This window comes from Sinohyriopsis cumingii, chromosome 2 (assembly GCF_028554795.1).
Source record: "Sinohyriopsis cumingii isolate HCF-2022 chromosome 2, ASM2855479v2, whole genome shotgun sequence".
Classification (NCBI taxonomy): Eukaryota; Metazoa; Mollusca; class Bivalvia; order Unionida; family Unionidae; genus Sinohyriopsis; species Sinohyriopsis cumingii.
This window is the reverse complement of record NC_142962.1, coordinates 63,165,442-63,190,225: the sequence shown is the minus strand read 5'-3', so window position 1 is coordinate 63,190,225 and position 24,784 is coordinate 63,165,442. Positions and strand designations below refer to the sequence as shown.

Below are 24,784 nucleotides of genomic sequence, written 5' to 3'. Positions count from 1 at the left end.
TGTTGATTTTTGAGTTATTGGCAAATTGAAAGGCTATCTCTTTTCGAGAGAAGTGGGTGGCCCTGAAAAGGGCCTTTTTTTTGGTGTAGGGGTGAGTTTAAGCAATCAACTTTAACTGCCTTAAGCCTTTGCCACGACCGAGGCCTACTTCTGATGATGATGATTGGGTTGAAATCACTAAGGGTGGTACGGTAGGCTTAGTCGCAGGGTTGGCGTGTTTAGCTCGGGAAGGTCGTATTCTCTTCGGTCGTGATAAAGAAGTCTGATACATTTGTTTCAGACTTCTTAACTCCGCTAAAATGTCCAACAGTACCGTGGCCGTTTGATTTTCACCCTCTTGTTTCTTTGCTGCTACTTCTTCTTCTTGTTGTTTTTTTTTTCTTACCTCTTCTTGTTGCTGTTGCTGTAGGAGAAAAGCTTGTTCCGCTTCCTTTTGTCGTTGCATAAATTTCTCCAATTCTTCTTTCTGTCTCTGTCTAAAATTATCCACTTGCGGTAATGAAGAATGAGACGAAGGTTCCGGAACAAATTCTTGCGAGGTAAGAAAATCCACAAAATCCCAATGTACCTCTTCTGAAAGTAAGTCCGGGTTCCCTTGGGGGGTCTCCACTGCTGGTGCACCCCAGTGAATCGTTTTCTAGTTTCCGTCATGTTGAATCACTGTCGCATAGATTGACTGCACACAGGCGCTAGCGAATCTATATAGACCACGTGACGTCACAGACTGCTCTCTTCGGATTGGATGCGGGCTGACTGAATTTTGTCACGCGTGTTTGGATTGGTCAATGAACCCAATCCGTTTCAATCCTTCCTCTCCCTATAAATAAGCGCAGTTCAGCGCAATCACTCACCTGTTCTCGGAGCCTCAAGATGTGGACCGACGTTCAATCTTCCACCCTTGTGTCAACAATGATGTTCAGGACGGACATACCCATGTATGTCCGGTCCAAGTGGACTGTTGTCGATAGGGCAGATACTAGTCTATGGATGAGAAGAGTTTACATAGAAAGACAAGGATGCCCCAAGAGAGTACTTGTGTATGGACCTGCAGTTAGAAGGAGTTTAAGAAGAAGAAGATGTGACAGATGCCGTCTATGTTAATATTAACATAAAACCAAAGGCCCTTTTCAGGGCCACCCACATTTCTCGAAAAGAGATTGACTTTCCATTGCCTACCCCTTTGTTATTTTTTATTTTTATTTTTATTTTTTATTTTTTTTTAAATTTTTTAAAAAAAAGACAAAAAAAAAATCCCATGTTCAATTGCCTTTGTCCCTAGAATGGATATTATTTTTTTTTCTCCCATTGTTCAATTGCCTTTGTACCTAGAATCGATATTTTTTTCCATTGTTCGAATGCCTTTGTCCCTAGAATGGATATTTCCTTTCTCCAATGTTAAATTCCCTTGTTCCCAGAGTGGATGTCTTTTTTTGCCCATGTTAAATTTCCATTGTCCCTAGAGTGTCCCTGGGTGGTTAATGTTAAATTTCCATTGTCGCTAATCTTACCCAGGGGGTGTTTTTAATGCTAATTCCCATTGTCGCTAATCTCACCCCATTCACTACTAACAATGTTTCAGTCATATCGCTACGATGTCTGCAGTGTGGCAGTTTATAGTGATGTCTACCACTGGGGCGTCATGCCGCAGACATGTAGCGTGATGACGCACCCAGTTACATTATCCTGACACCAGGCCGACCAGTCCCAACACTAACCTCTTAATGCTGAGCGCCAAGCGAGGCAGCTGTTAGTACCAGTTTTATAAGTCTTCGGTATGACTCGGCCGGGGTTCGAACACGCGATCTCCCGCATCCGAGGCGGAAGCTCTAACCACTAGGCCACCGGAGCGGTCTGCATTCCAGGTACGTTCCTTAGGTTAGTATCTTAACTGTCAGCATTAAAAAGGATAATGCGGACAACAGCTAAAATTAATCTATATAATTCGCAGTTACAATTTTGGGAAATTAATCATTGGCTCCGATACACAACACAGGCAACAGAAAAACACAATGGTTAAATGCAGTGGCGTCGCTAGGGGGGTGCGGACCGCACCGGGTGACACCATCTCAGAGGGGTGACACCAAAATGAAAAATTGCAAATTTTACAGAGCACACACTGCTCGGTCTAGTCGGATTTCATAAGCGGATAACCGATCATAGTTAAATACATGACTAGTAGACACAGCAGTGGCGTCGCTAGGGGGGATGCGGGGGGTGAGGACTGCACCGGGTGACACCATCAGAGGGGGTGACACCAAAATGACATTACTAAGGATTCTGTATGGTCTGTTACGGAAGGAGGACCATGGGGGTGACACCATGAGCTACCGCACTGGGTGACACCAACCCGAGTGACACCACTGGTTAAATGCTATGTACTGTACATATTTATCAGCATGCCGGTAATACGTGTTTTGAAAACTACTTTTAATCAAGTACCAACACATGAACTCGTAGATGCTACAAGCAAAACGGTATGTCACTGTTTGTTTATGGAGTGACGTGATGTTTGTGAAGGTATTCCCAGCCGTTCGAGTTTACCTTAAAAAGGGTCCATCCAAATTCGGTAGTAAACTTTCTAAAATATACACATGGCGCTCACTTATTTGTATGCATTTACATGTTCAGATAGTTCTGTAAGCTCGTCATTTACACTGGAATATCATTTTTCTGTATACTGAGCGGCTCCTGCGAAATGCTTAAGCGTTCGAAATGTCCTTTTTCTCAGGTTACTTCGTATTTCGTTCGTCTGTTTTCTCGACTCGGATTGAGCATAACACTTACTGTTTCAGTGGAGTACCTGTTCGCTTGATTCAACAATAATCATTTCTCTGTTTGATTTGTTTGAGATTTGCACATTGTAGTAACACGATGTTTTTATTTACGAATATTTTCATTTCTTTCGCGAAGCTGTGTTATTGCTATGATCGATCCAAATGAAGCGCAAACCCAATACAGTGTCGATAAAATAACCATAATAACTTCTATTATTATTATATTACCTTGAAAACTGTACCTGTACAGGAATAACCATCATTGTTCAGGAAGCAAAATTGAATATACGTCGCCCAATCTATTAATTTTTACCATAGGACGCTAATTTAAAATTTGATATCATCTTTTTTTTTTTTTTTTTTTTTTTTTTTGCATAATCCCGGGTGTGAGGAAAGGGAGTGCATATCTACAACACAAAAGGTAGCGTAAATTATGCTATTTAAAAATAAAATCGGTGCAAAGTTGAAAATCGTAACTTCTGGAAAACAATCGTTGCTACGGTGCAGTTAAAATCCAGAAATTAGATATACCGCACAAGCGTACACAATCTGGGTAGGGAGTATACATTAAAACGGCGGATATTTTATTTTACAATTATCCTGTCCATGATTTTGAACTTAAAGAACCCAAGAAACAGTCAGGTCTTTTAATCGAACGTACTCATGGCGTCACAGAAAATGAGACGCCTATATATAATTTGACAACCCAGGTAGGGTTCAATATATCAGTATAGCACTTGATCGATCAGTATATGGTGTGAACTGTGTAGTCACACTTCTTTTGTACGGACATTTAACTGCAATTCGGTCCCCATATGTAATCGACAGGTTACACAAAATTAATATTTCTTACACTGTTTCTGTTCGAATCCGTTTCTTTTTAATTCGAAAATGAAATACTTAAATATAAATAAGACAACACCTTCCATTTAGACTATTCAGAAAGAAAAAAATGGCAGGTCATGATCTCTAAGACTGTTTTCAAGGAGTACTAAACTAAACCAATTTATCGTAATTAGGCAAGCAAAAAAGTCATCAACATAATACAATCAGTGCCTTTAAGACTCATATCGTTGTCATACACCCTTGCTTAAAGATGGTTGAGAAGATGGAGACCAGATTGAAAATGCCATTGTAACACCCTCTGGGACCATCTAGAGCAGCCATTTTTACCACAAAAATTACAGACATACTAAAAACCCTCTTCCACGTCGAAACCTCTCCAAAAAAAATCGTTTTCTCCTTTATATTCCATTTCCACACAGAAAGGTTACATTTAAAAACCCGTTAGTATTTCAAATCGTACAGAAACTTGATTTGCACGTCCGTTTCCGAATGGAAGATTCCATAAACTGCATGCATACTTTTGGTGTGGTAACCATGTGGCACAAAGAATTCAGCGTAAAAAAAATACAGGTAACTATGTTTCCTTGCTAACTACAAAGACTCTACAGAATTTCAGAAGTTTGTTAGAAAACGTGATAGAAAATTTGCACATTGAGTACAAACTTTCTATCAGTATGTATGTATGTATGTGTTATTTTCTATAATCACTTGTTCATCCATTAATCCTTCAAGGCAAGAAAGTAAACCTTCTTTTTCGATATTAAATTTAGTCGTGGACTTACGAAAACTTTAATTTTTAAGATCCTAACATTTGTTGCAATGCATGTATATATATATATATATATATATATATATATATATATATATATATATATATATATATATATATACTAAGATTGTTGAGTTCAAGATAAAGTTTGCCACAAACGGTTTATCTGCAATTGTTTGGGGCCAGTAATGGAGAGCGTTAGCAGCACATTTAATGACAAAATAGGGAATCCGATAAACAAGTTTAAGGAAATTTAGTCGTAGCCATATACTGGTTTTGAGTATTCTCGTATCCCTTATAGGGATCATGCAACCCAATCTGGTACAGATATGTCGCTTATATGGAGCATGTAACACAGTCTGGAATAAATGTATCGCCTATAGTGAGTATGCAACCCAGTCTGGTACAGATGTGTCGTGCAACCCAGTCTAATACATATATGTCACTTTTCAGGAAGACTCTAAGCTTTTACGCAGTCAACAATTATCATCATGTCAACTTAAACGAAACTCTTTGATTAGATTGTACTTAGTTTACACTTGTTTTACTGCTTTGACATATACTTACATCCGAGTGTACGAGTTCTCCAATTTTACTTGGATTGCACTTACAAATTGCATGCATACCATGCAGAAAACACGCAGAGACGATAACAAGAAAACAGTCCCAAGTCTTATTGACATGAATCGGGACTAAAATGAGACGGACAAAACGTGAAAGACATTGACTTTATTCAATTACGACCTAATTCTCTTCAAGCGATGAATTTGTAGAATGGTATCCAGTTTTCATTAGATCTTCAAATACATTTGTCAGTTCATAATGGAACCGTTAGAATTAGTTCATTGCACAGAGAAGTGTTAGAAAATTAGTTTAGCCCAGAGTGGGCATGATACGTGCGTAGGTTTGTGTTCAAAAGCAGCCATGTACAGCTGCGGTAGAGTTGAGCCAACGTAAGTCTGATTTGACATGAAGAACTTGTTCACTTCTAAACGCAAGACCAATAGCTCATGGTCGTGAATAACACACTGAAGGCATGTTCCAATACGGTGAAGGTTAATTCCAGCACTCCTCTCAACAACGTTAATTGCGTCGATTCTTTCATTTTTATCCCTGAAGTTCTCACGTGACGAAGGGCCCAGGAGGCACCAGTATCGTGAAATATCAGTGCTGGGGTTGGATTTCCTCTCACATAAAACCAAGCCTTTTCCTAACGAAGCTTCCATCTTTTCCACATGTAATACATTCTATCGAAATAGAGTTTCACACCCTCATATATCACAATGTGACTGGAAATTTCTTCGCCAAAAGAAACCACAATCTATCCGGATTTCCTCGTGACAGAGACGTTGGAACTGAAATAATAGTTCCATGCTTTTTCAATTTCTCGGTCAATCCTTGTTTTGTAAATAGCAGTGGTTCCAATGGCAGCTATCGACATACATTCGATGTATAATCCGTAGGATTTGCCTTGACATTGTTAATGTGTATAGGCGGTGCGTGCGGGCTTGTTGCTATAACAGTTTCAGTTGGCGAAGACCGTCAATCGCAGACCAATGCAGGCAGTTATTTTTACGAATCCATTTGATGTCGATCTAGATTGCTTTCAACAAATTTGAGTCTCATATAGCACAATTTTTCTTAGTGGGATTAAATTCACAGCATCATCATCGATGGATTCTTAGCAATAACTTTAATATTGACAGGAATATTATCGAGGGATTGTTGGCAATAACTTTAGCGTTCACACGATCAATATCGACGGTTTGTTGACAACACATTTAATATTGGAAAGATTATAATTGTTGACAATAACTTTAATATTGACAAGATCGTTATCCAGATATTGTTGACAATAACTTTAATATTGTCAGGATCGTTATCAAGATATTGTTGACAATAACTTTAATATTGACAGGATCGTTATCCATATATTGTTGACAATAACTTTAATATTGACAGCATTATCATCATGGGATTGTTGGCAAGAACTTTAAAATTGCCCTGATCATTATCGAGGGATTGTTGACAATAACCATATAGTTCAAAGAATCGTTACCGAGAGATTTTTGGTAATAAATTTAATCCAGAGGCATTAGGCTTGTGAGATTTACATCAGTTTGATATACATTTATGTTCAACAAATGTGAAAGTGGGGAGGACTAGCGATTGTACTAGCCTTGGCATGCAACAGCCTTTCTATTCACAGCAGTAAGTATTTAAAATTCCACAACTACTCAACAATTACAAGAAAATTCATGCCTTAAGTAGATTCCTTGATATGCTTCTCCTGCCAGCTGCCATTTTTTCTAACGTTTCTTTCTTTCCTAGACAGTGAATTCAGTCTAGAGTAGCCTTCAAACTTCGTTAAAACCTAATGCTTGTCGACTATATCTGGAATTTTCGTACCGTTAGCTGAAAATCATAATTTTTTTCCCACCAAATTGAGATCTGGTCATTTCCCTACGCTTGCTAACAATAAAGTGAATTTTGTCAAGTTTCTTCAGCTCGGATAGATTATCATTCAACTTTAATTTTCCCAAGCTTCTACAGCTCAGATACATTATTATTCAAATTTATTAAAGATCAAGGACTGCAACATAAATCAGTTATAGCATATTTTATAGGTTTAGTCGCACCATATCAAAATACTATATCAAGAGATAACGATTTTCTGCATTCTGTGTAACTGAGATGGTTTATCTTCCCACCAACGTACTTATTCGTGGCCTTCGTACCATCTCATTTTTAACCTTGATGTCAAAGCTACCGAATTCATCTTGTATCTAGAGCAAACTATGGCCTATGACCTGATTTGATCCGTTAATTTACATCGTAGGGTATGGCTTTAAAAAAAATCACTTATCGAGGAAGTTGCCAATGCCTGATCTAGAGCCTGCGTTCACTGGATACAATGTACCCATTTAAACCAAACCTGTATTGGGAGTGTATCCTGATCAAACCGCTTGCGAATTTATACGTCTATGACCTCGCACTATTTTCAGCAGTTCGTATTTTTATCTCCTTTCCAAGCAGGTAAACAAAACCCTGCTGTATGTCGTAATTACCGTTATATCTACATTTCCCGGTATAAATTACCTATTGATATTGTTGCAATGGTTATCATTTCTATTTTCAATAAATATTTTAAAAAGATAAATGTTTTCTGTGATAGATGAAGAAAATGTAATATAATAACTAAACCGATAATCAAGCCGAAAACAAGTAAGTCAATCTGTCATGCAAAACTTGAAGGTCTGCAATCACTGAAAAATAGAAATTATGAGGAAAGAAAGAGAAAATAAGACCAATTTTGATCTTGTGAGAAGTGGCCGGTGAAGGTGGTGAATCCAAAGTTCGATCTAAAAGTACATGACATTCTGTTAGAAGTTATGAAAAAATTAAGGCCGATAATTCGAAAAAGAGGAAAAAGCAAAGCAATGAAAGAATAAACCATTTGGTCCGTCAAATCAAAGTGGAAAATATGGAAGTTGATGTCAAAACACAACATTAAAAAAAAAACTTTGAGAAATGTAATCTCAATTCGTACATTTCTGAATAGTTAAAGACGGACCCCGAGATAGGTACACAGTTCTCACCTACAATCTTAATGCTCATTTGTCAACTATCATCTTGTCAGTTAGGAAAACAGACGACAGCAAGTTTGAATCTGGCACCCTACAATCACCCATCAGCATCTTGGATAAAACTTTAAAAGGCAAAAGAACGACCACAATGCAATGAATCATGATGACGATGCACTTTGCCCTAAAAAGGGAGGTTCTAAAAGCTAAGATGAAATCATTGAAAAGAAGCAAAAGCAAACAGATGTGATTTTATATGTTGGTATTTGCCATTAATGTTGTAAGCGTGTTAATGTTGTGGGTGTGGGTGTATACGTAAAGCTGCGCAACTACACTAAGAACATAATTTAAATTGGTTTATAGATGTGTGCAAATGTGTTTGATTTTTTTTGCACAAGATTGTTCCAATTTTTTGGGTGGGAGGAGTCGAGTGTTGTAGATTAATGAAAAAAAATTATTAACAAAAGAAAAGTGTGGGGACATGCATACACTGAAGCAGATTTTTAAGTCCTAATGAATCGCATCAATTTGGATTGTCAGCTTATCATGCACGTACCGAGATGGATCAGCATTGTTGTTAGTCCATTTGCTCCTGTTTATTCAGTGGTCGGAATATGACCAGATTACCCTATATGAGACGCGATTAATCGAATAGCATCTATATAGGTCAGTTCAAGGTAAGAGGGTGGTTGTTGTTTTTAGTAGACCCCACAACATGGCGTCATTTAACCTGGATGAATTTACCCAGAAGTATGAAGTCCATCCCGAAACGGTGTCCTTCCTGAAAAGCCGGATAGCGGATGGTATAATTCCAGTATCCTCTCTTACCCCAGAACAAGCAAGAATAGGGGGTGAGACAATTTGTACCAAGTATGCTGGAACGGCTGAATTTGACGGTGTCGTGGAAGAAATTGTCATACCATCGCCTTTCGATCCAGGTACAATATATTATGTCAGTTATTAAATATAGTAACATTTAAAGTAATGATCTGTTACGTAACAGATAGAGAGAACTTTATTTACAGATTTTTTTCAGACAGAGAATATAGATACAGCATCTAAAGAAGTTTCATATTAGAAAGATCTCTCTACTCATAACTCTTCAAAGATCACCAGTTTTTGTTTAAATGTGTTCTCAGTTAAGAAGCGTACACCACCAGTAGGTAATTTTGGATTTTCTAAGGGAAAACAGTTTATATATATAAATTTGACCCTATGATTTAAGGAGTTTACTTTTTTACCTTAATTTTTTTTATTTTATATAAATACTGAAGCAGATTTGTAATATATATATATATATATATATATATATATATATATATATACTATTATTTAAGGTGGGTCGTGGGCAGTTTTGTCGTCCTCAGACGGTTTCGTGGGCAGATAAAAGTTCGTGGGCAGATTTCCATCTGCCCACGAAGCACGTCGTCCTTTTCTGCACTCTTGCCACAAATATCAATAAAATAAATGCATATTTATGCTGCTGAATGTTAAATATTCGATAAATATTCATCTGCAAAATAAATAATTGCCTTTTTACCTATTTATTTCCATTTTTTCATTAATGAATTGAATTGAATAGCACAACTTGAGTTACCTCCCATTATGTACTAGTATATATTGCACCTTAAAAATAGATTGACCCGGAAGTAGTATGTTTCAAATTTACTGCCCATGATGACAGGGGGAATCAGTTCACAATTAATACTTCCAGTTCAGTACCCACGAATGTAGTTCTAGTCTATTTTTAGAACATTTTTTCCTCTCTCATTTTGGTGGTGATAGAAGAGTTTTATTTATGCATTTTTGGTAGGGATTTAAAGGTAACTGTTTATTCTTCATAATATGAGCTCAGGGTGTTGTTGTATGTGTGTATTTCGGCGACAGTGCACAGTGAGTAATAAGGCCTTGGTGATGCTCCGGAAGTGAAATGTGTGTTCTGTTTACATGGTGATGTGTTGACAGTTCAGCATCTAAAAAAAGAGCAGGTCAACCTTTGACGAGAACTTCACCGTGAAGTCATCTTTGAAGGTAGTTTAGATTAGCATATGATTTGTATTGATTGTCACACAGTGGAAAGGTCAGTACTGAGAAACCAATGTAGATAACATATAGTAAAATTAATTGTGTCCTATGTCCTGTCAGGGAAGCATTGATTCAACTTTAAATTGCTATAATATTTTTATTATTAATGATAGACACATGAGATTTTCACACCTTGTGTATATTGACTGTAGCAATCCGAAAATATAATTAAAATTTTAAAAAATTAATTAATTTTTTTTTAAAATTAATTTTAAAAAATTTAAAAATTAAAAAAAAAAATTCCCTATAAATTCACAGAAATGGTATCTGTTGGAGATGACACTCATTATTATTAGCAGCAATGTATTCCTACACCATATTGAAGTTGCAATGGAGGATTTTTTTGAAAGCCTGTCAGCAAAAATTTCATTGAATTCTGTAATAGCACATAATAGTGTTTGTAAAATATGGACAGGAAATGTAACAGCCAATGGATTATATGGCCTATTGTCATATAAGGATCCCACAACAAACACGTGGAGGAAAAAACATGTTCACAGACTGGCACTGATGGTGAAGTTGAGAAGTCTGACTATACCAAAGGAGCTAGATGCATCCCATTTATGCCATAATAGTCTGTGTGTGAATGTGGATCATCTAGTTCTAGAGCGTCATTCCATTAATAATAATAGACAGTATTGCAAAGGTTATGGTCATTGCATTGGCCATGGTGACTATCCTGACTGCATGTTAAAGTTGAAATTGTAATATGGAATAAATTCAGGTATCATGATATATCCTTTACACCCACCCACATCCATATCAATGTATGTCTGGCATGGAAGGAAGGAAGGAAGGATGGATGGATGGATGGATGGATGGATGTATGTATGTGTTGAGTAACAAGGAGAAAGGAAAGAGTGTGGTCTTTATTTTAGTAGACCATGCTGGTATGACAGTGCTTTCTTAAATACATTCCTTCCTTCCTTCCATCTTTCGTTCCTTTTATTTATTCATTCATTCATTCATTCATTCATTCATTCATTCATTCAGCTAGTCTAGTAAGTCATGTCTTGTCATGTCATGTTATTTTAATATTGATTTTTTTAATCTTTATTTATTTTGCTTTTTAATTTCTATATTTGTGTCTTCATATTCAGAGAAAACTGTTTCGACCTCTCCATAGGTCTCATCAGGTGGTAGTAAGTAACACAACTGCACATAACATGCGTTGTGTTACCTACGGATTTCCCCACTACAGTTTTCCCTTCTGTACAATGTGTTATTCATGGTGTATTTGAGCGCTTTCATTTTGCACATGGAATTAAGATAACTTTTTCTGTCTGCAGTGTCCATTGGCTCCTGCTAAACCTTTGCATAGGAGTGATCGCCCTTGGTATCTAGCAGTCCTTTGCAGTAGTCAGACTTCCTATTGCCTTGCTGTGTCCTGTACCTCAGATGGGCCTGTATCATATTTCCTCGTCTTGTTAGAATACGTTTCCTGGTTTTGGGATGCTTTTGATACAACTGCTGGTAAGTGCAGTCTTTATCCATTGTCTCCAGTGATCTCAGAGTCCTTGTTGAAAGTTTACCTCCCAAGTGTGTCACTTTTTTTTTCAGTGATGATCCCAGGCTGTTATTGAGTCTGTGTATTGTTGAATGCACTCTTGCCTCAAAGTTTCTGGAATAGTTCACATTCTTAGGTAATGAAACACTGATTGATCTGTTCACTGCCTCACATTTCTGTGTGTTTGTGTTCAGTCGCAATCTTTCTACAACATCACAGGAGAGTTTCATTTTCAGAACTTCTAGCAGGATGTTCTTATCATTTTCTGTCATGTTGAGATGAGTCATTTGATGAGGGCCCAGGTATGCTGATCGCATCCACCAGCTGTTAGTACTTCCTCCCCCACAGACCTTTGAATAATGCCGGCATTTGGAGCAGTCCCCTGAATAACAGCGCAGAGTGGCATCCAATACTTGGGGAAGTTGACATTTAATTTTTTTAACATCACCACTATTGTCCTCCATCATTTGTTTGAAGATTAAACCGCAACGTGCTTTAATGTCTTGGCTGAAAATTTTCTGTTTGAGCCTTTTTCCTTCTCTTGTTCTTATTCCTGGAAACATGTTTTCACTAAATATTGCAGAATTACACCGTTTGAACTGTAAACGACCCAAATGGATGGGATCCGACAGTCTTTCTACTTTCCACATTGGATGCAGAATGGTATAAGCATTTTGGAAGCCAGCAGCAGCCTGTGCATCTCCATCTGTTGTTGCATGTCTGATGAGAATCTCTTGCAGAACAAATTTTTGTCCCATTTCTCTTGCCATTTCATACTCTGAATGTGGTGCAACTGGTGACAGATTTGCTGTGCAGTCAACATGGCCTCCTGGACATTTCACATCAAAACCTTTTCCCTTCAGCCATGCTCCAGTCCAACACAGCTTGTTTTCTATTGTAGTTCCCACAATGTATTGCTTCTCTGTAACAGTTTCGCAGGCAATTCCAACAGCTTGTGATGAACTTTGACCAGGTTTCTTTTCATGTCCAAAGCTAATGGCATTGTATCTCGCATCAAAAGCAACATTTATTTGCTCAGGATGCTGAACACCACGCATAACATTAACTTGTCTGACTAGTTTCAGCTTCTCTGTCATGTCCATTTCATTCAGCTCCACAGTTGCTTTGCCTACAATGTTGGAGGCCCTTTGCATAGATGTTTTGCTAGGTGGCGGAATGTCAGTGGCTGCAAGCAAGTATCTAGCCCTGGTGTTGCCCATTGGTGTATCTTGTAATCCAGCTTGAAACATCATATTTACAGCAGCAGGATTTGGCCCAGGTTTATTTGTTTTTATCTCATCATACAACTTATACTCTGGTGACTTAAAGCTGCAGTTTTTACACATCATAGTATGCTTCCAAGCAAGTCCCCATTTTATTTCATTAGCAATTTGGAACTCTGGTCTACCACATATGTTGACTTGATTGCCATGGCGATGAATGATATCATTCCACATTTCAACATTTTTTTTCATACAGATCATACGTGTCCCATCATGCTCATTCAAATTTGTCTCTTTCAGGTCCAGTTTTGCTTTGGATGATGGTTGTAGAATGTTTGCAGTCCCAGGTGTGCCATTACAGTCTGGTGCCTGAACTGACTTGAGACCCCCATTTGTCGGCTTTGTCACTGCTGTGAGAGAGAACTTGTCTGCATCCATTCTTCTTGTCACTGGAACAGATGCAGCACTGGAACTTGGTAGAGTATTATCAGTCAGATATGTGACTCCTTTGTTATGTGGAATATATCCAGGTTTAAAAAAAGTTGTCTTCCTCTTCTTGTACCCTTTCATGGTTTCAGTTACGATAACTGCATGTAAAATACAAGAATCATCCTCTCTCTCTCACTTATATAGTTAGGAGAAGGCATGCTAGCTTGGTTTCAGAGAACTTCACCAACTCTTCAATACTACTGGAAGCCTGACATCTGAAGACTCCTCCCCTTCATGGGTGGAAATGATGTCATGTACTTGGTTAGACCTAGCTTGCGTATTTAGATGCTACCAGATTTCAGGTGTTACCTTTCATTGACAAGCTTTGGTTTAATTGCTTCACACCTGATAAGGAAAACCATTGATGTTTATGACAAAGGATTGGAGAGACTTTGCCATAGAACAAAATTTGTCAACTTCAGGTTTTAAAATTTCATTAAAATTTAAGTTAAATTTAAATTTTCATATCAAAATATGTATGATTTTTTAAAATTGAATTTTCTAAGAAAGTTAAACAGTCTAGTTTAATTTCTAGTAATTTCCAGATTGGTGTTAGAACTAAAAACTAATTACAGTTTATTTGAAGTGTTTATCTTGATTAGCAAAATCACAATTAAACTTTAAGTTTTGTGCATTTTTGAAATTCGGCCATTTGGAATTGAGTTGTGTCTGTGTTACAGTGGTGTCAGCTAAAAGCCTGTATCTGTCCTATTCATGGATGAAAGTCCTTAAAACTTTGCAGCAGCATTTAAGAGACATTGATTTGATCATGGATGGAAGTTTTATCCATGGAGGTGAAATTGTCTAACCCTGTCAGGAATCAGTTCACAATTAATACTTCCAGTTCAGTACCCACGAATGTAGTTCTAGTCTATTTTTAGAACATTTTTTCCTCTCTCATTTTGGTGGTGATAGAAGAGTTTTATTTATGCATTTTTGGTAGGGATTTAAAGGTAACTGTTTATTCTTCATAATATGAGCTCAGGGTGTTGTTGTATGTGTGTATTTCGGCGACAGTGCACAGTGAGTAATAAGGCCTTGGTGATGCTCCGGAAGTGAAATGTGTGTTCTGTTTACATGGTGATGTGTTGACAGTTCAGCATCTAAAAAAAGAGCAGGTCAACCTTTGACGAGAACTTCACCGTGAAGTCATCTTTGAAGGTAGTTTAGATTAGCATATGATTTGTATTGATTGTCACACAGTGGAAAGGTCAGTACTGAGAAACCAATGTAGATAACATATAGTAAAATTAATTGTGTCCTATGTCCTGTCAGGGAAGCATTGATTCAACTTTAAATTGCTATAATATTTTTATTATTAATGATAGACACATGAGATTTTCACACCTTGTGTATATTGACTGTAGCAATCCGAAAATATAATTAAAATTTTAAAAAATTAATTAATTTTTTTTTAAAATTAATTTTAAAAAATTTAAAAATTAAAAAAAAAAATTCCCTATAAATTCACAGAAATGGTATCTGTTGGAGATGACACTCATTATTATTAGCAGCAATGTATTCCTACACCATATTGAAGTTGCAATGGAGGATTTTTTTGAAAGCCTGTCAGCAAAAATTTCATTGAATTCTGTAATAGCACATAATAGTGTTTGTAAAATATGGACAGGAAATGTAACAGCCAATGGATTATATGGCCTATTGTCATATAAGGATCCCACAACAAACACGTGGAGGAAAAAACATGTTCACAGACTGGCACTGATGGTGAAGTTGAGAAGTCTGACTATACCAAAGGAGCTAGATGCATCCCATTTATGCCATAATAGTCTGTGTGTGAATGTGGATCATCTAGTTCTAGAGCGTCATTCCATTAATAATAATAGACAGTATTGCAAAGGTTATGGTCATTGCATTGGCCATGGTGACTATCCTGACTGCATGTTAAAGTTGAAATTGTAATATGGAATAAATTCAGGTATCATGATATATCCTTTACACCCACCCACATCCATATCAATGTATGTCTGGCATGGAAGGAAGGAAGGAAGGATGGATGGATGGATGGATGGATGGATGTATGTATGTGTTGAGTAACAAGGAGAAAGGAAAGAGTGTGGTCTTTATTTTAGTAGACCATGCTGGTATGACAGTGCTTTCTTAAATACATTCCTTCCTTCCTTCCATCTTTCGTTCCTTTTATTTATTCATTCATTCATTCATTCATTCATTCATTCATTCATTCAGCTAGTCTAGTAAGTCATGTCTTGTCATGTCATGTTATTTTAATATTGATTTTTTTAATCTTTATTTATTTTGCTTTTTAATTTCTATATTTGTGTCTTCATATTCAGAGAAAACTGTTTCGACCTCTCCATAGGTCTCATCAGGTGGTAGTAAGTAACACAACTGCACATAACATGCGTTGTGTTACCTACGGATTTCCCCACTACAGTTTTCCCTTCTGTACAATGTGTTATTCATGGTGTATTTGAGCGCTTTCATTTTGCACATGGAATTAAGATAACTTTTTCTGTCTGCAGTGTCCATTGGCTCCTGCTAAACCTTTGCATAGGAGTGATCGCCCTTGGTATCTAGCAGTCCTTTGCAGTAGTCAGACTTCCTATTGCCTTGCTGTGTCCTGTACCTCAGATGGGCCTGTATCATATTTCCTCGTCTTGTTAGAATACGTTTCCTGGTTTTGGGATGCTTTTGATACAACTGCTGGTAAGTGCAGTCTTTATCCATTGTCTCCAGTGATCTCAGAGTCCTTGTTGAAAGTTTACCTCCCAAGTGTGTCACTTTTTTTTTCAGTGATGATCCCAGGCTGTTATTGAGTCTGTGTATTGTTGAATGCACTCTTGCCTCAAAGTTTCTGGAATAGTTCACATTCTTAGGTAATGAAACACTGATTGATCTGTTCACTGCCTCACATTTCTGTGTGTTTGTGTTCAGTCGCAATCTTTCTACAACATCACAGGAGAGTTTCATTTTCAGAACTTCTAGCAGGATGTTCTTATCATTTTCTGTCATGTTGAGATGAGTCATTTGATGAGGGCCCAGGTATGCTGATCGCATCCACCAGCTGTTAGTACTTCCTCCCCCACAGACCTTTGAATAATGCCGGCATTTGGAGCAGTCCCCTGAATAACAGCGCAGAGTGGCATCCAATACTTGGGGAAGTTGACATTTAATTTTTTTAACATCACCACTATTGTCCTCCATCATTTGTTTGAAGATTAAACCGCAACGTGCTTTAATGTCTTGGCTGAAAATTTTCTGTTTGAGCCTTTTTCCTTCTCTTGTTCTTATTCCTGGAAACATGTTTTCACTAAATATTGCAGAATTACACCGTTTGAACTGTAAACGACCCAAATGGATGGGATCCGACAGTCTTTCTACTTTCCACATTGGATGCAGAATGGTATAAGCATTTTGGAAGCCAGCAGCAGCCTGTGCATCTCCATCTGTTGTTGCATGTCTGATGAGAATCTCTTGCAGAACAAATTTTTGTCCCATTTCTCTTGCCATTTCATACTCTGAATGTGGTGCAACTGGTGACAGATTTGCTGTGCAGTCAACATGGCCTCCTGGACATTTCACATCAAAACCTTTTCCCTTCAGCCATGCTCCAGTCCAACACAGCTTGTTTTCTATTGTAGTTCCCACAATGTATTGCTTCTCTGTAACAGTTTCGCAGGCAATTCCAACAGCTTGTGATGAACTTTGACCAGGTTTCTTTTCATGTCCAAAGCTAATGGCATTGTATCTCGCATCAAAAGCAACATTTATTTGCTCAGGATGCTGAACACCACGCATAACATTAACTTGTCTGACTAGTTTCAGCTTCTCTGTCATGTCCATTTCATTCAGCTCCACAGTTGCTTTGCCTACAATGTTGGAGGCCCTTTGCATAGATGTTTTGCTAGGTGGCGGAATGTCAGTGGCTGCAAGCAAGTATCTAGCCCTGGTGTTGCCCATTGGTGTATCTTGTAATCCAGCTTGAAACATCATATTTACAGCAGCAGGATTTGGCCCAGGTTTATTTGTTTTTATCTCATCATACAACTTATACTCTGGTGACTTAAAGCTGCAGTTTTTACACATCATAGTATGCTTCCAAGCAAGTCCCCATTTTATTTCATTAGCAATTTGGAACTCTGGTCTACCACATATGTTGACTTGATTGCCATGGCGATGAATGATATCATTCCACATTTCAACATTTTTTTTCATACAGATCATACGTGTCCCATCATGCTCATTCAAATTTGTCTCTTTCAGGTCCAGTTTTGCTTTGGATGATGGTTGTAGAATGTTTGCAGTCCCAGGTGTGCCATTACAGTCTGGTGCCTGAACTGACTTGAGACCCCCATTTGTCGGCTTTGTCACTGCTGTGAGAGAGAACTTGTCTGCATCCATTCTTCTTGTCACTGGAACAGATGCAGCACTGGAACTTGGTAGAGTATTATCAGTCAGATATGTGACTCCTTTGTTATGTGGAATATATCCAGGTTTAAAAAAAGTTGTCTTCCTCTTCTTGTACCCTTTCATGGTTTCAGTTACGATAACTGCATGTAAAATACAAGAATCATCCTCTCTCTCTCACTTATATAGTTAGGAGAAGGCATGCTAGCTTGGTTTCAGAGAACTTCACCAACTCTTCAATACTACTGGAAGCCTGACATCTGAAGACTCCTCCCCTTCATGGGTGGAAATGATGTCATGTACTTGGTTAGACCTAGCTTGCGTATTTAGATGCTACCAGATTTCAGGTGTTACCTTTCATTGACAAGCTTTGGTTTAATTGCTTCACACCTGATAAGGAAAACCATTGATGTTTATGACAAAGGATTGGAGAGACTTTGCCATAGAACAAAATTTGTCAACTTCAGGTTTTAAAATTTCATTAAAATTTAAGTTAAATTTAAATTTTCATATCAAAATATGTATGATTTTTTAAAATTGAATTTTCTAAGAAAGTTAAACAGTCTAGTTTAATTTCTAGTAATTTCCAGATTGGTGTTAGAACTAAAAACTAATTACAGTTTATTTGAAGTGTTTATCTTGATTAGCAAAATCACAATTAAACTTTAAGTTTTGTGCATTTTTGAAATTCGGCCATTTGGAATTGAGTTGTGTCTGTGTTACAGTGGTGTCAGCTAAAAGCCTGTATCTGTCCTATTCATGGATGAAAGTCCTTAAAACTTTGCAGCAGCATTTAAGAGACATTGATTTGATCATGGATGGAAGTTTTATCCATGGAGGTGAAATTGTCTAACCCTGTCAGGAATCAGTTCACAATTAATACTTCCAGTTCAGTACCCACGAATGTAGTTCTAGTCTATTTTTAGAACATTTTTTCCTCTCTCATTTTGGTGGTGATAGAAGAGTTTTATTTATGCATTTTTGGTAGGGATTTAAAGGTAACTGTTTATTCTTCATAATATGAGCTCAGGGTGTTGTTGTATGTGTGTATTTCGGCGACAGTGCACAGTGAGTAATAAGGCCTTGGTGATGCTCCGGAAGTGAAATGTGTGTTCTGTTTACATGGTGATGTGTTGACAGTTCAGCATCTAAAAAAAGAGCAGGTCAACCTTTGACGAGAACTTCACCGTGAAGTCATCTTTGAAGGTAGTTTAGATTAGCATATGATTTGTATTGATTGTCACACAGTGGAAAGGTCAGTACTGAGAAACCAATGTAGATAACATATAGTAAAATTAATTGTGTCCTATGTCCAGGGGGTCGTTACAAAGAAAATCAAGGGATGGGGTTCTAACCTGTAACAGTATAATATGTTAATAGTGTTACAGGTTAGAACCCAAATCTGTTGATTTTCTTTGTAACGAGCCACTATGCCCGTGATTATTATTGTGAGAGATCAAAACTGCCCGGGAACCAGGATGTGGAGTGAATAATCTGCCAATGTCGCCAACAAGCACCATACATATATACTATTTATTTTGATCTCTAAGAAGTTTTCAATAATGCTAATTAGTAACATTATAATGAGTGAGCTGTTATATGTCTTTCGAAATACCTCTATTCACTATTGCTTGTCTTGAGCCCAAACTAAGAGGATTGTGGCTGTCATTAGAAATACAAGTGATACCATTTATTTAAATCCAGGCTTAGTAAGTTCATAACTTCACTTAAGTTCATATTATATGCTGCTGCATTTTCTTCTCTCAGTCTACCATTAACAACGACAACAAAAGAAAAATGGTGTTTACTCAGAATTTGTTCCTATATTTATCAAAACATTTGTTTTGGAACAGATATTTTGTTGGAAAAGCTGAAAGAATAAAATTGGGGGAAAATCATGATGGTATAATAATACAATTGTTTACTTATAATAAAAGAATACTGGATTTAGTGTACAACATCCTTGCAATAATTAAATGGCATTGTGAATATGCAGAACCCCAATTCTTTAATGTACATGTACTGTTTAAGGTACAAAACTGTTTTGCATACTTCATAACTTATTTCTCTAATAGTACAAATAATAGGAGACAGAAGACATTTAGAAAGAATTAATTTGTCAAAATAAGTTAAATATCAAGATTAGTTTAATGGACGTTTGAAAATTTACTATTAAAGTAAAATTGCCTATTTTTGAGAGAAACATCCTAATAGTAATACACGTAATTTTATTTAAATTAGCAGTAATGTAGAGGATGCTGATTTATTTATGAAATATACCATAAACGTGTGTTTCATGTTCATTACTCCAAAGTAAAATACCCAAGAACCACCTCAGAAAATCAGTAATGACATATTCACGTAAAACACAAAACACAATTCTAAAAAGGTGATGGAGATGCAGTTATCAGCTGTGAGTCACATAGCTAACACATGTTGAGTAGCAGACTGGATGATTGGTATGGAACGAATTGTATTTGCCTTGTCAGAATAGTTGGTAAAGATTTTAAGAGGACTTCCTGGTTGGAAAAAAGTGAATTGGAGAAATGTATTATTTTTTTCATCGTATGTGTCCTTGTTTCACTTCATTAATAATAATGATATGACTTTTGACAAATCTTTTTGTCCGAGTGACTCAATGCTGATAAGTGTAAAAAAAATGTCGAGGCTGCGACAGATGTGTCCTCTGTAGAAATGGGTGTTTATTAAACTAGGTCAAAATTAGGTAGTGTAAAAATAGGAAGTGGAACAATACACAATATGGAAAACGCTCGCTGTGGAAGACATTGGGCGGACATACAGACACATCAAGATGTATTTAATAAGATTCATACACATATTATATACTGTTGTATAGCTCTCCTTGTATGCTTCAGATTTATACTATAAACATTGAAGTGTGTGATACCGAGACAAACGGCAATGGAAGATGCACGTATCAAGGTTATGAAGATTGTTAAATTCACAAGCGATACAGAGTCAAATATACCAAAACTTTCATATTGCATTTTCTTACATTTCTACTATCACAGATCGATTTAGACTGATGCGAAACCTATCAATTTATATCAAATTTGTCAAAATCGGGGTTTATTTACTATTGTTATGAGTTATTCACCTGTATGGAAAACGATCGTATAGGAAGACATTAGGCGAAATGACAGACAAAGGAAGATATACTTAATAAGATACATACACATACTATTTACAGTTGTACGGCTTTAATTATATGCTTTAGATATATAGCAATAGCATCGAAATATGTAGTACGATCGCAAAACGGCAATGGTAGATTCACGTAGCAAGGATATGCAGATCGGTAAAGTCGCACCCGATATTCAGTAAAAAGAACAAAACCTTCTATTTTGCATTTTCACACATGTCTATTGGCACAGATCGATTTAGTATGATTAGAAACATATCAATTAAAATCAAATTTGTCATCTGATATCAAATGTGTCAAAACCGTTGTTTTTGCGATTGTTATGACTTATTCGCCCATATGAAAAACTTTCGTATAGGTCGGATCTAGGCGCACGGACAGACAAATAAAGACGTGCTTATTAAGATATATACACACATTTTATAATATTGTATAGTTTTAATTCTATACTTCAGATCTCTAATATTAGCATCGAAGTATGTGCTACAATCACAAAACGGGAAGGGTGTATTAAAGTAGCAAGCATATGAAGATCGGTAAAGTCGCACCCGATATTCCGTAAAAAGTGGAACTTTTTTATTTTGTATTTTCACACACGTCTATTGGCACAAATCGATTTAGGCAGATGAGAACCTATATATTAATATGAAATTTGTCAAAAGCTGTGTTTGTTTACTATTGGTATAAATTATTCACCTATATGGAAACCGTTCGGATAGGAAGGCATCGGGTGCACAAACAGACATATGAAACCGTACTTAATAAGATACATACACATATTATTTAATGTTGTACATCTTAAATTATATGCTTCAAATCTATAGTATTAGCATCCAAGTATGTGCTACTATCGCAAAACGGGAAGGGTAGATGCACATATCAAGGATATGAAGATCGGTAAAGTCGCAAGCAATAATGAGTCATAAATACCAACTTTTTTATTATTAATTTTCTCGACTTTTTTTTGGCACAGATCGATTTAAACTGATGAGGAACCTATACATTGATATTATATATGTCGAAATATATGGTTGTTTAAGATTGGTACAACTAATTTACCTATATGGAAAATCTTTGTGTTGGAAGGTATTTGGCGCACGGAAAGACAAATGAAGACGTACTTAATAATATATGTAAACATGTTATATGCTGTTGTTTAGCTTTAATTTTATGCTTGAAATCAGTAGTATTAGCATCGAAGTATGTTGTAACCCCCCTCCCCTTAGTACGCTACTGCAAGCAGACTTTGTTAAATGCTAAGAGACACTAATTGCTCGAAAATTATAATTTAAAAATATTTATGTATTTATGGACTCGTATATTATAACCTTATAATGCGCCTTCATTTTCCATCAGGTAGGTCTCCAGGTCGAGTTGTCATGAAAAACAGGAACCAGTATCGTACATTCTTTACTAAGCGACTTCTCCGATGGTGCAATGTGTCTATAGAGCGTCCGCCTCGGATGCGAGGGGTCGCGTATTCAAACCCCGGCCGAATCATACTAAAGACATAAAAATGGTACTAGCAGCTGCCTCTTTTGGTGCCGATCATTAAGAGGTTAGTGTTCGGATTAGTCGGCCTGGTGTCAGGATAGTGTGACTGGGTGGGACAAGTTTGTCTTATGTCCGCTAAAATGCAAAAGCCTACTGAACCAAGTCGAACAGGTTACGTATTATACAACTTATTTTCGAGGTTTCAGCGCCCCCCCCCCCCCTTAAATGCGTACATATATTATCAGTATACCTCCATGCTCAAGCCTATGCATTTGGGTTACCCCCACCCCCACCCCTCTATGCGTACATACTAAATGGACGGCCCCTAACCATTCATGAGATGGTATTGATTCAAATTTACGAGTGCGATTGTGATGTACGCATTTCCCTACACAAACACGGGATGGTATTATTCAACCGTACATGTCCACAAAACTATATATATTTATAGATATATGTATACAACCATGGTACATCAATTAGGTATCTAATTACATAATGACAGTGTAGTGGTTAGCAAATTTGAGAAATATACTTTTTTATTCAGACACCATGCCAAAAGGAAAGAACTAACTTACAGTTTACGCTGAACTAAATTAAATTTACTATTTTTGTTTCCAGCATGGTCGGAATATGTTTACATGTTTCATATTAGGAAACAATTTGCATTATGGCTAAGTATATCTAAGAAGGAAATAAGATGTTCTTACAAACTCTTATTTTGTTGGTGTATTGGTTACCTCTCAACATATGAACCATTCTTTGCCATCTCACGATTATAATCCGTATGTACTTAAGCGTTGTCTCATTTGTAGTGTTAATTTTTAAATGTATACTTTGCTTGTAAAATGATCCCACTTTATATAAATGTACAAACACCGCAATCGTGATGTGCTTACAGGAATACATTCTTCTGAGTTCTACTGAAGTCAGTTATTCAGTATAATTTGTAAAACGATATGGACTGATTGATAAAAGTGACTGTTTTCTTTACTTTGGTTTGTCGCAATATTTTTCTAACAAAGTACTAATATACACTGGTCACACATGACGCCCCAAAGAAGCAGTTGTAGTTAATTCTTTTTTACCTGTAGTAATGGGATTTTTACAATATATGGCTGTGGCAGATGTACGTCGATTATCAGACAATGGTCGGCTTTTGCACTATTCGCTTATTTCCCTACTTCGAGTGCGGACTGATTGACCGTTAAGCAAAATCTCAATTAATCTCTGCGATTTATGTGCAACGTACGATATTGTCCCCAGTGTTTATTTAATTCCATCATCGTTTAACAAAACTTCTTTTCTTATCCTCTCTAAATCAACTTTTGTTGACCAAAGACAATACATTTTATAAGCAAGGCAGAACGCAAAATCACATTACCCATCCACGAGTACAATGAAAATATGTAAACAAAAATAGTTAATAAAATTCCAAGGTATGTATAATATTGTAATATATTTTGGAGTATGCGCATTTGTTTACCGCTCTCCATTTTAAGGATTCCTTATATACTTGCTTGAATATGGGAAGTCGGTGCTGGGATTATAGTCTTGAGACCAAAATAATTAGCCAATTACTAGGGGCAAACGTTACGGAGTGAAGTGTAAGTGAGTTTCAAGATGACATGGTTTACTTTTGGTGAATTCAGGTAAGAGCCGCATGAGTATCCCTGTCACTCAGTAGTCCCTATTCAAATCTAATTGCGTGAATTGATCGTGTGACTCCAGGTGCAGTATTTATGACTGGAGATTGGTAAATTATACAATGGAATCAACAGAAAAGGACTGTTCCGCCGTCGGCGGGCGCCATTTATTGTTGCTGTGGTGGTAAATATGTTACAAAGTTACAGGCGAAATGAAGCTAAAAATCATGATTTAAAAGGCCTAAGGTGGCGTAGTAAAAACGGTTCCCTGTATTAGGTTGTTGAGTTGTATAGTTTCACGGCGTGAAATAATGGCGGTAAGTTACGGAAAGTTAACGAAGAGAAGCTTTGCAGTTGTGACATTGACATACAATTGGGAAGTTGGGATTTGTGGTCATGTATTAATTAGAGTAACATTACTGATAGATTGGACGCGTTGGACTTTCCAGTTTGCAGAAGTAGTTGTACAGGATTCCTTTGAATCGGGGAAACCTATGACTCGTAGCGGGATTCGCGCAAGGGCTTGACATCGCTCGGTCAAGAAACCCATTTGGTTGATACAATATTTCTTGCGTGAGCATAATGCAAATTTGTATATTGGCTTGCACTGTTTGCAGCTATGATGTACGATGTTAAGATCTCAGTCGGTCAGGATATTCTTTAACAACGGTATCTTTTATCCTAACACGTCTTTCAATACGGTACCATTTACCCCTTGCAATAAAGTATATCAGTTGGAGGTTGAGGATGAACTAATCGATATTGAATTTCTCTAAGTACTGTTTGGTCAATGTTCGGATCTCATTATCTTGTTA

General features: G+C 36.9%; 1 protein-coding gene and 1 long non-coding RNA gene across 4 annotated transcripts in view; both read left to right on the top strand.

Annotated features, from left to right (window-relative positions):
• Window positions 1-8,634: 8,634 nt before the first annotated feature.
• The window catches only part of LOC149805042 (uncharacterized), a 103,747-nt gene continuing 87,597 nt past the window's right edge, over window positions 8,635-24,784 (top strand). For all 3 annotated transcript variants that reach the window (XM_089946827.1, XM_089946824.1, XM_089946830.1), the window contains exon 1: window positions 8,635-8,911. In XM_089946827.1, the coding sequence (XP_089802953.1) occupies window positions 8,689-8,911 (223 nt within the window). In that variant the 5' untranslated portion in view covers window positions 8,635-8,688. The remainder of the gene's footprint in view (window positions 8,912-24,784) is intronic.
• On the top strand, window positions 13,142-17,693 carry LOC149805044 (uncharacterized). The gene is made up of 3 exons (XR_016417480.1): window positions 13,142-13,264; window positions 15,782-15,965; window positions 17,523-17,693. It is a non-coding gene; the product is annotated as an uncharacterized LOC149805044 (long non-coding RNA).